Raw genomic sequence first — 14,680 nt, forward strand, 5'->3', positions numbered from 1 at the left:
ATGCACCCATATGAACAGCGAAATAAGTAGACTCCCGTGTGAACCTAACCTAAGCGGACGGATGCACGCTCTCCCATTTGTGAACTGCCTCCATAGCAGCGGTAACCTTGAGACCAATGCGAGCATCCAATTCATAGCTTTCCCACCGGGCAGCATGGTCAAGATACTCCTTACACTTGCGTACCTTCTGTCTCTCAGTATCGATTTGGGTACTATTCCCAGAGTTGGTGGAGGTCTTGTCAGATTCAACGGCAGGGGTAGAGTGAGACAACCCATGAAGCGTCTGGTACGTGGAACGCTCCATCCAGAAGTTCGCCGCCATCTCGAAGTGCGCAACAGGGTGCACCCAGTCGTCCTTCAGGTGGCCCTTGAACAGGGACTTATCGTGATTCAACACGCGGGTCTGCAGGATCTTCTTCGCCTCGTCATATTTGCACAGTGAGCGCAAAACAGCCGCGCGGAGAAGTTCCAGGATGGCTTTTTCTTCTGTGCCTTCCCGAGACCAGGTCTTGTTGGTGTCGCTTTCACACCAGGCTAGTCGGGTGAGGGATTCCTCAAGCTGCGCATCGGTCATGCGGCTGTGGCCGTTCCAGAAGAAGATCATTTCTTCGATGGGATCCACGCCGATGGCATCCACCAGGGGAACGTCCCACTCTTTGGCACGTGCTTCCCACTTGGCAATTTTGCGGGTTACGAAGATGTCAAATGGGAGTTGGCGGGCCATGAAGCGCTTTTTGCCCGCGTGCGCTGGTGCTTCGCGGATGTATAGGGCGGCTTTCTTGGCGTGTTCTTCTGCCAGCTTGGGATCGGACAGGTTTTGTCGGTATAGGGCTACATGGCATGATCCGGCGATGTAGTAATATAGGGATCGGGACCAGGAGTTGAGGTCCACGCACTGCAAGATCAGCGGGATGTCTCTGAAATTGGGGTTAATAACTCACCTCAATAAATGCCTCGGCACAGACGTCGTATCGGTGGAGGAACAATGCATTCAAACTCTTCTCGAACACGCACAATGCTTCAACCTGCTTGAGCGGGCTCTTGGCGTTCGTGCTCAAGAGCTCAAGAGCACCTTCCAGGTCCTTATTCGCTCCCTTCATACGCGATTCTTCCAGCAGCCACAGCTGACTGTTAGGGAATCGGGACCGCATCTCGGCCAGCAAAGCAGCGAGTCTCTCCTGCGGGTATCCCTCAACATCGGTCTCACCAGGAGTCGGATCGGGCATGATATCACAGTAGCGAACGAAGCCATTGTAATAGCCAAGCAATGCCAAGGCAGCCATACCGCCAATCAAGTTGTGGAACTTGCTGGCTTGCCAGAGCATCCTCAGTCCTCGTTGCTTGTCGCCGTGGAAACCGATAATGGAAAGTAACTTGCTGAATGCTGGTGGGACCATGGAGATTAGTAGGAGAAGAATACCGAAGCAGAAATTGGCGCCGGAGTGCACAAAAATATCGATTTGGTTCTTGAAAATATCCGAGTCGGGGTCGTGATGGATGTGCTTTGCGGAAGGTGTTAAAGTGCCTGTCGAGGCACCGGGAGATGATGTTTCAAGAGATACGGCCAACCCGCTTAATGATCGGCTGAGCTCTGCGCTTTCAGCTGTAGCCACTTTGCCGTCTTCCTTCGAGGTCTGGCTCGACGAGTCTGACTTGTTGTCCGGACATTCGGCACTCGACTTCGAGAGGTCGCTGGTGGTGGGAAGTAGCACCTTCTTCGGATCTTGTGATTCCATGAACTTTTCTTCCATCTTCATAATGGCGTCTAACGTTATATAAGCCTTTCGAAGTCTATAGAAAGCTTTGATACTTTCTGTTAGGCTTTCGTTCAGTACCCCCACAACGGCACTCATCAATTGGGCGATTGCCTGGCAAAGCGCATATTCCGAGCCAGGAGCATATATATGGGAGTGGAAGGCATTGGGGGCATTGACGTTCTGTTGCGCCCGAGTCTGGTCGCTGCCCGCGCTAGTTTCCGCTTCGCCGAGTCGTTCGGAGGCTGCACAAGTCAGAATGATTGCGTCTCAAAATCCGGAAAGTATCTCCACCTTGTCGCATAATCTCTTGCTCGAATCCCAATGTCGCTCGCACGAATGCGACCACACCTTTGCCCAGCTGTATCGCAGTCAGCGGCGGTACGTCATCGGATATAGTGACGATCACGCACCAGGTGGAAAGTAGAGGACCCTGTAGCGAGATTGGCTTCGGCGCCGTCAACATCGTCATTGAGAATGAGTGTCGCCGCTAGTTGGGAGTGATCAGTGCCAAGTTCTCCGCGATTGTGCGTTCAATGGGTGCACACCTTGCATCGCCTCCACCACTATCGCAAAATATCGCTGTCAGCACGCACTTGACCTCCGGAGTAAACCACAGCGCCACTCACAGTCTTTTATTTCGACCATGGAATCCACCGACTGTGTCGGCTTCTTGCCATACAGCCATGATCCGACTCGCAACATGGTGCAGACCAAGAGTTATAGAGGTGAAAATTAACGGTAGGAAGTGGAAAACAAGTATCGTTAAGGCCGAGGCGTGAGAAAACACCGGATTGGGAAGAATGTCAACGGTCCCATGCGAATCCGAATCCGAGCACAATTTCCGGGAACATCTGCGAAGAGTTAAAGAAAGACAAAGAAAGAAAAACGAGGGGCCAAATCTGACGGGAGGAAGGTAATAAATCACTTTCCATGGACTTAAGACTGAACTTGCCGGCACCTCCGAGGGGCGAAGCAGTTAGCGAGTTCGAGATCGGATCGGATCTAGAACTTGATGCTATATTAGTTCATTCTGACATTCTATTTGTTACTTTAACCTATTAAGTCTTATCTATTAGCCATCAACTACAACTATTCACCATTAACTTCTCTTTACTGTATTCTGCCCTCCATTGATCTTATCGCCTATCGCCTTAGTCACCGCTTCCAGCTCTGACAGCTCCAACTCTAACACCTCACCTCTCTCAACTAGACACATCACACATACACAATGTCAAACTCCACCCAAAAGTCCGAGCTTTCAGAGCAGCCCCAGCAGCAGAAGCCCCAAGTGCTGGAGGAAGACGACGAGTTCGAAGACTTCCCCGTTGAAGGTACCGCAACGCAACACCTTCCCACAGAGACAGACAGATACTGACCCAGCAATACACAGACTGGCCCCAGGAAGAAGCCGAGCCAACCTCTGGCTCGACAGCAAATGGAGGTAGCGAGCACCTCTGGGAGGAGAGCTGGGATGACGACGATGCCGCGGAGGATTTCTCCAAGCAGCTCCAGTGCGTATTCCCGCGATGGTCACCTACTACCCTAGACAGCGATGTCCTTTGCTGTCTCTTCTTGCCCTTTGTCTTTGCCCCGCCGCGCCTCTATGTCCGCTCCAACTACACCCAATGTCCCATCGATCCCCCTCAATCCCACCCCCAACCATGACCTCACCGCAACTATCCCTCCCTCAACAACCTCCATCAACAACACAACTAACAAACCCCACCCGCAACAGAGAAGAATTAAAGAAAGTCGAAGCCTCATCCTAAACAAAACACGAAGCACAAACCCAAGCCCAAGCACAAGACAAGCCACGCAATCCCATCCACAGAAAGAACCCCACATCGCTTTCGACATCGGTCAGCCATTCCATCCCTCCGTCTCGCACTCTCCCTATACCCCTGTCGCTAGAATGGAGCGAAATGGATTGGAATGAAACGAGGAAGGAAATAGGAGAAGGGTGGTCGCGTCTGTCATTGATGATGGGTGAAGTGGGCTTGTCGGGGGAATGAGAAATGTTTTGTTTGATCTATGACCTCCTCTTTTATTGCGTGAATATGAGCCTGGAGCCTTGGGCTTCGCAAATTACTTTTCCGTTCCCTTACTTTCGTCGATTTTTGCCTTGGCCTAGGTTCTAGGTCTTGGGAATGCTGTGCCGGAAGATGCTACATGGATTTACGAGGTACATCTATGCTGTGGCTGGGAGTATCTGCTTACATCTGTTCTGTCTTGGGGATAATCGTAAGTTTTTGTATTGGCCTCTATTTACATGCATATGTAGTATTTGCGTGACCCTTCAATCAACTATACCACTCAAAGCTTGGGTTTCGTACCTAGCACACCAGATTTAGCTATCCAATCTAAGAACAGAAAGGCTTCTCTTGAGACGATATAATTAAAGGAAAATTTCATTGGCTGTGTACATTACAGTTTCATAAACATGCTCGGGCCAAGCGCACCCCCTCCCGTCTATTTTTGATCATTTACTTACTGGACAGAGCAGCAACACCGGGCAGGTCCTTACCCTCGAGGAGCTCGAGGGAGGCACCACCACCAGTGGAGACGTGGGAGAGCTTGTCCTCGACCTTGTACTTGGCAGCAACGGTAGCAGTGTCACCACCACCGATGATGACAATGGAGCCAGACTGGGCGGCCTTGACCGCAGCATCGAGAGTCTGCTCGGTGGCGTTGGCGAAGGGCTTCAGCTCGAAGACACCGGGGGGACCGTTCCAGAGGATGGTCTTGGCCTCGGCGATGGTCTTCTGGTAGGACTTGACGGACTCGGGGCCGACGTCCAGACCCATGTAGCCGTCGGGGATACCGGTGGCATCGGTGGCGGAGCCGACCTGGGCGTCGGCGGAGAACTTGTCGGCGGTGACGTAGTCGACGGGAAGGACGATCTCGACGTTGTACTTCTTGGCCTTCTCGACGATCTCGCCGACGATCTTGCTGCCGGCTTCGTCGAAGAGACTGTTGCCGATCTTGACGTTCTCCAGGGTCTTCTTGAAGGTGAAGGCCATGGCGCCGGTGATGATGAGGCTGTTGACCTTGGGCAGGAGGTTGTCGATCAGCTGGATCTTGTCGGAGACCTTGGCGCCACCGAGGATGGCGAGGAAGGGACGGGCTGGGTTCTCAAGAGCCTTGGCGAAGTACTCCAGCTCCTTCTTCACGAGGAAACCGGCGGCCTTCTGGGGGAGGTCGATTCCGACCATGGAGCTGTGGGCACGGTGGGCGGTACCGAAAGCGTCGTCTACAGTGGGTTAGCTGGGAACGAGAGTCGAGGGAGCAGGGTGGCACATACTGACGTAGACGTCACCGAGGGCAGTGAGGCCCTTACGGAACTCGTCGACCTGGGCCTTGTCGGCCTTGACCTTCTTGCCCTCGGCATCCTTGGAGCTACCCTCCTCCTCGGCGTGGAAACGCAGGTTCTCGAGCAGGACAACCTGGCCACCGGTGGCCTTGTTGACAATCTCCTCAGTCTTGGCACCGACACAGTCCTCAGTGAAGATGACGCTCTTGCCAATGAGGCCCTCGAGGACGGGGACAACGGGCTTCAAGCTGTACTTGGGGTTGACCTTGCCGTCGGGGCGGCCAAGGTGGGACATGAGCACCACGGCCTTGGCGCCGTTGTCAATGGCATACTTGATGGTGGGCAGGGCACCGACGATACGCTGGGGGTTGGTAACGTTCTTGTTCTCATCGAGGGGGACGTTGAAGTCAACCTGTTCCAATTAGCAGCTGATGTTTGGTAATTGGGTACGGGGTACTCACCCGGATCAAGACACGCTTGTCCTTGAGGTCGACGTCAGTGATGGGGAGCTTGTTGGAGAGAGACATTGTGAGTGAGTATGATAGTCAACAATGGTAAGAATGAAGGAGGGGTGAGAAAAGAAGAACTAATCAGGCCACGGTGAGTCGCGATCAGTAAAGAGTGGAGGGGTTGGTTTGGTGGGGCCCGGTGAAGAGGTCGCATCACGTAGCAACTGGTACTTACCGGTGATGTATTCGTCCGCAAGCGGTACTCCCTGGTCAGGGAGCTGGTTCGCTGTTCTGGAAGTATATTAGCAATATCTGTACCTCTTCTCTGGGTACCCCCACCAGCCCCGGAGAACTGATCGGGCTGATGCGGGACTGATGTCAGAGCTGCCGTCGATACGGAGAGGGCCGGGCCAGGAAGGTCCTTGTAGCCTCGGGGTCGGGGGTTTCTGGGGGAATGGTCTACTGATGGAAATGTCCATAGCCGCTACATTGAACATGTGACGTTGAAAGCAAATTCCCTAAAATCCATAGACAGCAAACCCCGATTTGATTCCCAAATGTGCAATATCCGACCTTTTGGAATGCAAAACCCATATAACAATATACATAAAAACCGTTCACCCCAAGCGCCTAATAAAGCAAAAACATTGCGATTTATATAACTCGGTCGTTAACGTGATACTCGCTTGAAGCGTGCAATTAGGACGTCTCCGCGGAGTTGGTAAGAGAAAGGTACGCGGTCCATGCGATACCAACGGTTGACACAAATGGCTGATTGAGAGGTTAGTCTAGGGTCTTTTGTCACAAGCTTGCGGAACTCACAATCTGGAACTGGATAGGCACGACGCGGAAATTGAGAATCTGCACCGCTGGCCAGAGTACAAAATTGGCCTTCAGAGTAGGCAGGTAGACATCACGGAACTTTTGTGTCAATGCCCGCCGGCCACCACCTTCGGCAATGGTCATATAGGTGAAGAAACACGCCAGACCTTACAAGTCAGCTCAGTTCGATGGAGTAAAGAGGGAGGACATACCAAACGGCGCGAAGATTAACTGATCAAACGCAACGCGCTTAAAAGCCGGAGCATTCGGGTTCGTCTTGGTGAGCGGGAACGCCCTGGACAAGAAGCCAAACCACTGGAACTGAATCGGCGCCATGAAGAAACCATAGGCCATGAACCTGGTGAGACGTTCGAAATCAAAGGGTGCGGGTGAACGACGGGAAAAACCTAGTTCCCCGACGGGAGGAGGCTTTTCCTTGTCCAAGTCATGAATCTCTATTGAGAGGAAATCTTCGCTGTTCCCAGAGGTCTGGGCCCGGCGGGTTCTGACGGCTGTAATCAGCTGCGCAACAGTATCGGCGACACCACCAAGCACCTATATCCATGCACTGTCAACTATCTGTTCGTATTGGGAGCTGTCGAGTCTGAGGGCAGCTTACAGCGTTGGTGACCATCGTTGTGAGCACTATCGGAAGATAATATGTCAGAGTGGCCAAGCGGGATGTGGCGGGTAGAGGCATACCTGGCCTTTCGGCATAGTAGGCGTTAAATTTGGCAGCAAGCCGTGCCGCTACGGCCATCTCGATGATAAAGATGATTGTGTGCAATAGAGGCTGTAGAATAATGACATCAGGCGACAGGGTTAGCCTCTCTCAAATAGGCCGGGGGAGCGACAGCGAGGAGCCGGGCTGGGCGGATCACATACCACGCGACCGTAGATGTATCTCTTGTTCAGGCCATCCAGGACTTTTCGCTTCGCGGAGGAGATCATGATGAAGGATGATGACGGGAGCAAAATGACTGGTTGGGGCTGGGATGAGGGCCAGGTGCGCCAGTATGACGCAAAGTCAATGAAATCCGGATGAACTTGGTTATGCTAGCCCCGGAGTTCCGGGTTTATAGTATTGTATAAAATTATGTCAAGAAAGAGGTTGTCAGAGCATTGAGAATAGGCAGATTCCCAAGATTCCCATCAGTGTCTCCGCGTCTCGCCATGACTAACAAAAGTCACCTGGTCGTCGATTACACCGTCATCTCAGCCAGCCAATCAGAGGCCTTTCTGGACTATATAATGCTGGGCTACGTCGTAGACAACATATACAACAATCCATTAATTCTATGCCCGATTCCTTGCTGTGTGTCGCGTCAATATGATTGACACAGAGCAATGGATGTATAAATAACTCGCAACCCTCGCACACTTGGGTTTTGGGGCATCTTGGCACGCATATACTAGCATCCACTTCAGATGGAGCACCCATGGATGCATAATCATAGATAGGCTTGATGCTTTGCTACTAGCCCAATACCCGGTAATCAAAACAAAATCCTTCTTCTCTTCTAGAATACATGAAGTGGTAGCCACGGTTACTAAGCGGCGCATACAGGCTCTCTTACGGAGACCGTGCTTGGAACATCACTCATTGCTCGCTCTAATACAGCTACTATCAATTGGCCCTACGTTTCTGCCTCTTATTTCTATTCACGATGCCTTTTCACCGCCATCGAGCCGTGAAGGCATGAGACGCGAGAGCCTGGTTGTTGACGAATTTGTTCGCGCTTGGTCGTCTGCTTTATCTTCTTCTTTATCTTCCCACTGCCTTCCTTCACTCTCTCCATCTTCTTCGTTCCTCTCTGCGGCATCTTCTTTCCCTGTCTGCGGCATTTTCCTTCCCTCTCCATCTAGTCTTTTTTTTTTACCCAAGTGAGACGCAACACAAGCGCTCTCGATATCAAAAGCATTTCGCAGCTCCGTATCTTTGCGGAGCAGTTGTATGGGGTGATCGCTGGGGAGCAGAGTGTGATGCCTCTGCTGAAAGTGCAGATGAAATTTGAGCGTTGAGAGGCCACACAATTGTTTAGAGTGCTACCGTAAATTTCAGAGTAGCGGAGGTGATATGGTCATTGGATCTGAGCTAGCTCATACTGAAAGTAACCGCAGTGAGCAGGAAGTGCCAGTAGAGTGAGATGTTCTCATAGTCCGATCGTTAGGCATAGTGAGCCGAAGTGTAGTTGCTTGCTGGTCTGAAACTGATCAATCTGCTTACTCAATTCCAACTTCGTCACTCACCACTTTGCAGCATCAAGTTCACAAGCAGGAGTTCGCGTACAGCATCATCAGCGACACAGGAACAAGTCGTGAGGCTTTGTCGATCTACCTATTCTCGATTATACGAACCTGACCCCCATGTCGAAATAAACCAACAGAGACCCACAACAATAACCATTATGGCAGACGAACGCCCTCCCATCGAGAAGAGCTGCAATGCATGCGGCAAAACAGTCTCCGGCACCACAAGCCTTAAGAAATGCAGCCGCTGCGAGTTAACCTGGTACTGTAGCCAGCGCTGTCAGAAGATGGATTGGAAGTTCCACAAGGAGGCCTGCACCATCAAATCCCAAGCCAACGCCCACGCCAAAGCCCTCTCAAAGGCAATTGCAGGAGCAGTCGCAGCAGCCGCCGCCGCCTTGACCAGTTCTCCCAGTGACGAAAAGCCCTCGGAGAGCAATCGCAGACTCGCAACCGACAAATTCGAAGTCCTAGATAATGAAATTGCCATGCCCTTCCACCAACTTCGCTCCAACACGTGGCTACACGGCCGGACTGAGAGAGACGTCTTCAAGCTGCTCATTGACTCCTACCGCCTCCGCGTTGGGGATGACCGTCCCCACTGCAAGGACTTTCTCTATGCATGCATCGAGGATTTTGGTCGGTACCTACGACAAGCTGAGAGGAATAGAGAGTTGATGCCCAAATGGTGGACTAGTGAAAAAGGCGTTGAATGCATGTTGTTCGCTTCTGATGGCAATGACTGGAGCACCGCGGTGGTCGATGTCTCGGAGAGGGATATCCAGCGGTATTATCCAGAGTTGTTTATGACTTTGCAGATGCGGGTTTTTGCTGAGCAGGTGCTTGGGGGTGGGTCTGGAGGAAAGAACTTGACGTCTACTATTGAGATTTACTTGATTGCTGAGCAAGGGAAGCTTCTTACTCTGATCCCGAGATAGGAGGTGGATTGTGGCGGGATTGGGGTTGGTTCGAGACATATCCTGGTTATATGAATTGTGTGTTGATACACTCGCGTGACTTTTGAGGTCGATTCAATTCAGCAACAGCCTAGTTCATAAGTCAATCTACGAGTCAAACGGTCAATATGGAACTCATTGCCGCGGGATCCACCAATCATCAGCTCGTTGTGTGCAAATCATGTTCAACATTATTCCTGGCGAACAGTTGTATAAACCTTGGACGACAACGGTACCGTATGGGAATGTGCCATATATGATCAATCGTGCACTGAGGGATTGGTTTGCATCTCGTGTAATGTCATGACTAGTTACAAGTAGTCAGCACGCAGTTTGATTGTCAGCAGCCAGCCAGCTGCCCCCGTCGTGTCTCATAAGGATTTATAGATTCTATCTTTGCATCACTCATCGAGTAGCTCATTTCTGTGGGTATTATATACAGTGTAGGGATGCCCTCAACTAGAGCGAAGCTGATCATCCGCCAGGATGTCCGGGAGGTCTCGGATATCGGTCGTTTCGTTCGTGCTCACATCTATAAGTCGGACAGCTTCCAAGTGAAGGGGTCCCGTAGCTAGAGGTAGGAGTTTGAGTTCGGTTGAGTGACAGGTTCCCGGAAGGAGAGGACTAGAAAATGTTAGTGGAGATAAAGAAGGTTGGAATAGAGTGCGTACCCTACACGGATATCCGTGCTCAAGCTGATTAACTCAACTTCCTGACCGGCTACACTCTTTTGTCTGGCATGCACGATATTGTCGTCGGTCACTGCCTCGGCCACATGGTCCTCCTTTCGGCTAGTGATGGATGACGAGGAAGGTCGAGCAACATGTCCTCGCGGATCCACGCGTTTTCTCCGTGGCAACGCAATCAAAGCAAATTTGCGGGGCACATTTGATCGATTGACAATGAACACATCCCAGGAGAAAACAGATCCCACTTGCACATGGGTAGGCCCAGAGAATGAGATAGTTACACCCACATCGGTGACCGAGTACGCCCGTTCTCGCAATGAGCTGCGGTTATTAGGTGGTACACCGGCTTGGGTTGACACCGACAGACTGGTAGGGCGGTTGTTTCTTTGCAGCGCCGGACTCGGACCCCCATAAGTAGGGTTTAAGGCAACGGAGAAGTCGACATTGGTTTTCCACTGCATAGAAATGCGCGGTTTGCAGTTATCGTCCACGATAATTGTTGCCCCAAGTGAGATATCTAGCATGCTGAACATGGCAGTGGAGGAGGGATTGGTCTCAGGGCCATACTCTGGCGTGAGTTTGTACATAAGGGTCACATCATCTCGTGGGTAGCATGTTAATGGGAGAGTAAGACCTGGTATGTCAGACAATGACTCAATCGTCCCTTCAGATAGGTGAAGCTCTGCTTTGTCAAACGAGACTTGGCTGCTCAAGAACGGCGTGACTTCGAAATCGAGACTGGCAATGGTTGTTGGAAGACCAGTGTATGAATTGAGTCGAGAATATCGTATCCTTGCACTCGCCGCAGGAACAACACGAAAGGGGTGGCCATGTTGTTGTTGGATGTTGTATATTGGGTCCTCGTTGTATGTCGTTGGTACAACCCTTAAGAGTCTGGATGCAGGAAGGAAAGGCTCTTTGTGGCTGATTGATTTGTCGCCAGACAAAGGCTGGAGCATGTTTGTGGATGCCGCAACGAGCGAGGGAAGATAGTCATCCTGTGAGTCCTCCTGACGACACCCATCAGACGGATTTAGGCTAGCAGAGGCAATGAACAAAAGTGACGGTTGTTGGATACGGATACGAGGTCGTTCTGCATTACATTCGTTAGCTACTACTCAGTCGGGTCACGGTCTCAAACTCACTGAGCGTGGCATCAATGTTCCAGACCAAGTAAACATGGTTACCACTGCCTTCCTCGCCCTCGAATTCATTGAACACAACAAGTGGATCATCTTCACCGCGCACTGTCCCTGAGAATATGATATCCCGCGTTGGTGTGGGATTCTCAGCAACTGATTCGGCCGGGTCGACTGCAAACACGTCGAGCCTGACTTCGAGCCGAGGTAGGTAGTGCTTCAGGATGGTCTCTGAACAATCGGACAGTCGCAGAACGATACGGACGGGGAGAAATTCATCTATAGAACTTTAATAAGTAAGACGAAGCTCAGGAGGACTGGCGACTAGCATACCAAAAAACAAGAGAGATCGCTGCGGAATTGACGACAAAACAGAGGGGAGGTCATCAGCTCCGTCTTCTAGAGCCGAACTCAGGGCCCCCTCGATGTCGAGTGCTGGCGCATGGGGGACTACTGTGTCGAGAATCGCATGGCGTAGAAATTCACCTGGGATCTCCAAGCCAGGCATTGCTACGTCGCATGTAGACAAGTAGACAAGTAAGAGAGTTCGAGTCTCAGGAGATAAACGATAAGTGTACGGTGCAAACAATGCAAACGCGCGGAGCTACATCAATCCTCCGTTTTCTCTTCTTTCTCAATCCAACAACCGCCATGAATCCCAACGGCCCCTCAGCTGCCTTGTGGCAGGAAGCGCGGAATACAGATGGACGCGTCTATTATTACAATGTACAGACGAAGGCGACACAATGGACAAAGCCGCAAGAATTGATGACTGCGGTTGAGGTATGTGCCAAACCCAATTGTTCTGAACCGGGCTAACTCTTCTTTAGCTTGCTCTGGAAAACCAGCCTTGGAGGGAACACACTGCAGCCGACGGGCGCAAGTACTGGTACCACACGGAAACCAAGGCGAGTAGATGGGACATTCCCGAGGAATACAAGAATGCACTTGCACAAGCGCCGGCTCCTCCAGCAGCCCCAGTCGCGTAAGTAACCCCCTGAACTTGCCAGTATCCACACTAACCATACTTTAGCGGCTCATCGTTTGTCGCAGGTGGCTCAAGCTACCCTCCGCAATCTCAACATCGTGATCGCGACGACTTCGACCGAGGTGACAGAGGCGATCGAGGATATGGCGACCGGCGCATTGGATATGGCTCTTATGACAACAATGGCACAGTCGCCGCACCAGAATTCAAGGCGCAGACCGATCCTGACTACAATTCACTCGAAGAAGCCGAGAGCGCATTCATGAAGCTGCTCAAGCGACACAATGTGCAGCCCGATTGGACGTGGGAGGAGACAATGCGCGCCACCATCAAAGACCCTCAATACCGCGCTCTCAAAGACCCGCGAGACCGCAAGGCAGCATTTGAGAAATACGCGGTTGAGGTTCGCATGCAGGAAAAGGACCGAGCGAAAGAAAGATTCGCTAAGCTCCGCGCAGATTTCAATACCATGCTGAAGCGGCATCCTGAGATCAAGCACTACAGTCGCTGGAAGACTATCCGTCCTATCATTGAGGGCGAGACCACGTTCCGGGCTACCGACGATGAAGGCGAAAGACGCCAGCTCTTCGAGGAGTACATCCTTCAACTCAAAAAGACTCACGTCGAACAGGAGGCTGTCACCCGCAAGGCCGCCATGGATGAGCTGGTCAACATCCTGGGTTCGCTGGACCTAGAGCCATACACACGTTGGTCCGAGGCACATGCTATCATTCAGTCGGACGACAAGTTTCAGAGCGATGATAAGTTCAAGACCCTGAGCAAGTCTGATATTCTGACCGCCTTCGAAAATCACATCAAGTCATTGGAACGCGCATTCAACGATGCTCGCCAGCAACACAAGGCAGCAAGAGCCCGAAAGGAGCGCAAGGCCCGAGAGCAGTTCTTGGAATTGCTCAAGGAGCTCCGGTCCCAGGGAAAGATCAAGGCCGGCAGTAAGTGGATGAATATCTGCCCACTGATTCAGGATGATCCTAGATATCATGGCATTCTCGGACAACCTGGATCGACGCCTCTTGATCTTTTCTGGGATATGGTTGAAGAAGAGGAGCGCTCGCTGCGTGGCCCCCGAAACGATGTACTTGATGTTCTCGATGTGAGTCAGGAATCTTTTTACGCAATTGAACTGGTCAAGCTAACAAATGCAGGACAAACGATACGAAGTCACCACTGAAACGTCTTTCGATGAATTCAATGCCATCATGACTGCGGACCGCCGCACCTCTAAAATCGACTCCGATATTCTCAGTCTTATTTTCCAGCGTATTCAGGATAAGGCAGCTCGGCGTAATGAAGAAGAGAAGCATGCCGCAGATCGCCACCAACGTCGTGCCGCGGATGCCCTGCGTTCTCGAATCAAGCGACTGGAGCCGCCTGTTCGGGTAACCGACACCTGGAGCGAAGTCCAACCACGCCTTGAGAAATACGAAGAATACAAAGCGGTTGAATCAGATGAACTTCGGGAAGCTGCCTTTGACAAGACGATCCGCCGTATGAAAGAACGAGACGAAGACGCCGAGAAGGACCGTGAATCCCACACCCAAAGCCGTGGAAGCCGTCGGGATTACGATCGCGATCGTGACTACCGCAGCGGCCGAGGAGAAAGACGGGGACCCAGCGGACGAGTCAGCCGAACCCCAGAACTCGATGCATACGAAGCAGACCGCCGCAAGGCCCAAGCAGACCGTGAACGAACCTACCGCAAGGTCAGTGGGATCTCCCCATCCCGTGACCGCCGTGATGAGCGCAGTGACCGTGACCGTTACCGTTCTCGGGACCGCGACTTCGATCGTGGTTCTCGTTCTGCCCGGGATGCCGACCCACGCGAGGACCAGCGCGAACGTCTTTACCGTACCCGTGGTGACCCCCGTGGCAGCCGTGATGAGCTTGACTACGGTGGCGGCGGTGATACCCGCAGTGTGGCCAGTGGAGACCGTCGGCGCCGGCGCGACAGTGATTCTGAAAGCGTTGCCAGCCGGTCTGCGAAGCGTTATCGTCGTGATAGCCGTGAGCGGGATCGCAGCAGGGGCTCGCGGGCTCCTCGTCGAGAGTCTGCCATTCCCGAAGAGGGAGAAGATACAAAACAAGATACCAAGCAGGATGAGAAGGCTATTCACTCTGGCAGCGAAGAAGGCGAAATTGAGGAGGAGGAATAGAGTGCTCGGTTCTTTTCTCTCTCTCGTTTGAAAGATAGGATACCAAGCCGAAGTTACATCAACAACGTTCCAAGCTATATGTTCTTTCAGACTGTTGACTCTTTTGAAGCAGAATATAGGGCAGAATGAGAGCGCAATTCACTCGA

General features: G+C 51.9%; 7 protein-coding genes across 7 annotated transcripts; 3 read left to right on the top strand and 4 right to left on the bottom strand.

Annotated features, from left to right (window-relative positions):
• Nucleotides 1-49: 49 nt before the first annotated feature.
• Nucleotides 50-2,459, bottom strand: PENARI_c003G04304 (uncharacterized protein; the record flags this gene model as incomplete). Its single annotated transcript, XM_022628296.1, has 6 exons — nt 50-895; nt 942-1,999; nt 2,106-2,115; nt 2,168-2,244; nt 2,303-2,320; nt 2,384-2,459. 6 exons carry the CDS (start codon nt 2,457-2,459, stop codon nt 50-52), a joined length of 2,085 nt encoding a protein of 694 aa, XP_022491690.1.
• Nucleotides 2,460-2,985: 526 nt separating this feature from the next.
• On the top strand, nt 2,986-3,422 carry PENARI_c003G00741 (proteasome regulatory particle lid subunit SEM1; the record flags this gene model as incomplete). The annotated part of the gene is made up of 2 exons (XM_022628046.1): nt 2,986-3,088; nt 3,148-3,422. The coding sequence occupies 2 exons, from the start codon at nt 2,986-2,988 to the stop codon at nt 3,420-3,422; spliced, it is 378 nt and encodes a 125-aa protein (XP_022491931.1).
• Nucleotides 3,423-4,240: 818 nt separating this feature from the next.
• On the bottom strand, nt 4,241-5,594 carry pgkA (phosphoglycerate kinase pgkA; the record flags this gene model as incomplete). The annotated part of the gene is made up of 3 exons (XM_022628241.1): nt 4,241-5,007; nt 5,059-5,479; nt 5,529-5,594. 3 exons carry the CDS (start codon nt 5,592-5,594, stop codon nt 4,241-4,243), a joined length of 1,254 nt encoding a protein of 417 aa, XP_022491689.1.
• Nucleotides 5,595-6,215: 621 nt separating this feature from the next.
• Nucleotides 6,216-7,289, bottom strand: PENARI_c003G11849 (Mpv17/PMP22 family protein; the record flags this gene model as incomplete). Its single annotated transcript, XM_022628821.1, has 6 exons — nt 6,216-6,287; nt 6,339-6,505; nt 6,551-6,893; nt 6,958-6,983; nt 7,041-7,131; nt 7,224-7,289. 6 exons carry the CDS (start codon nt 7,287-7,289, stop codon nt 6,216-6,218), a joined length of 765 nt encoding a protein of 254 aa, XP_022491965.1.
• A 1,457-nt stretch (nt 7,290-8,746) lies between these two features.
• PENARI_c003G03203 (zinc finger MYND domain-containing protein) lies at nt 8,747-9,526 on the top strand (the record flags this gene model as incomplete). The annotated part of the gene is made up of 1 exon (XM_022628218.1): nt 8,747-9,526. The coding sequence occupies one exon, from the start codon at nt 8,747-8,749 to the stop codon at nt 9,524-9,526; it is 780 nt and encodes a 259-aa protein (XP_022491473.1).
• A 473-nt stretch (nt 9,527-9,999) lies between these two features.
• PENARI_c003G04939 (TRAPP trafficking subunit Trs65 domain-containing protein) lies at nt 10,000-11,880 on the bottom strand (the record flags this gene model as incomplete). The annotated part of the gene is made up of 4 exons (XM_022628344.1): nt 10,000-10,168; nt 10,216-11,326; nt 11,379-11,651; nt 11,706-11,880. 4 exons carry the CDS (start codon nt 11,878-11,880, stop codon nt 10,000-10,002), a joined length of 1,728 nt encoding a protein of 575 aa, XP_022491394.1.
• A 143-nt stretch (nt 11,881-12,023) lies between these two features.
• On the top strand, nt 12,024-14,534 carry PENARI_c003G10384 (snoRNA-splicing protein PRP40; the record flags this gene model as incomplete). The annotated part of the gene is made up of 4 exons (XM_022628725.1): nt 12,024-12,155; nt 12,203-12,357; nt 12,406-13,474; nt 13,527-14,534. 4 exons carry the CDS (start codon nt 12,024-12,026, stop codon nt 14,532-14,534), a joined length of 2,364 nt encoding a protein of 787 aa, XP_022491899.1.
• Between the last annotated feature and the right edge of the window lie 146 nt (nt 14,535-14,680).

This window comes from Penicillium arizonense (genome assembly GCF_001773325.1).
Source record: "Penicillium arizonense strain CBS 141311 chromosome Unknown PENARI_contig003, whole genome shotgun sequence".
Lineage (NCBI taxonomy): Eukaryota > Fungi > Ascomycota > Eurotiomycetes > Eurotiales > Aspergillaceae > Penicillium > Penicillium arizonense.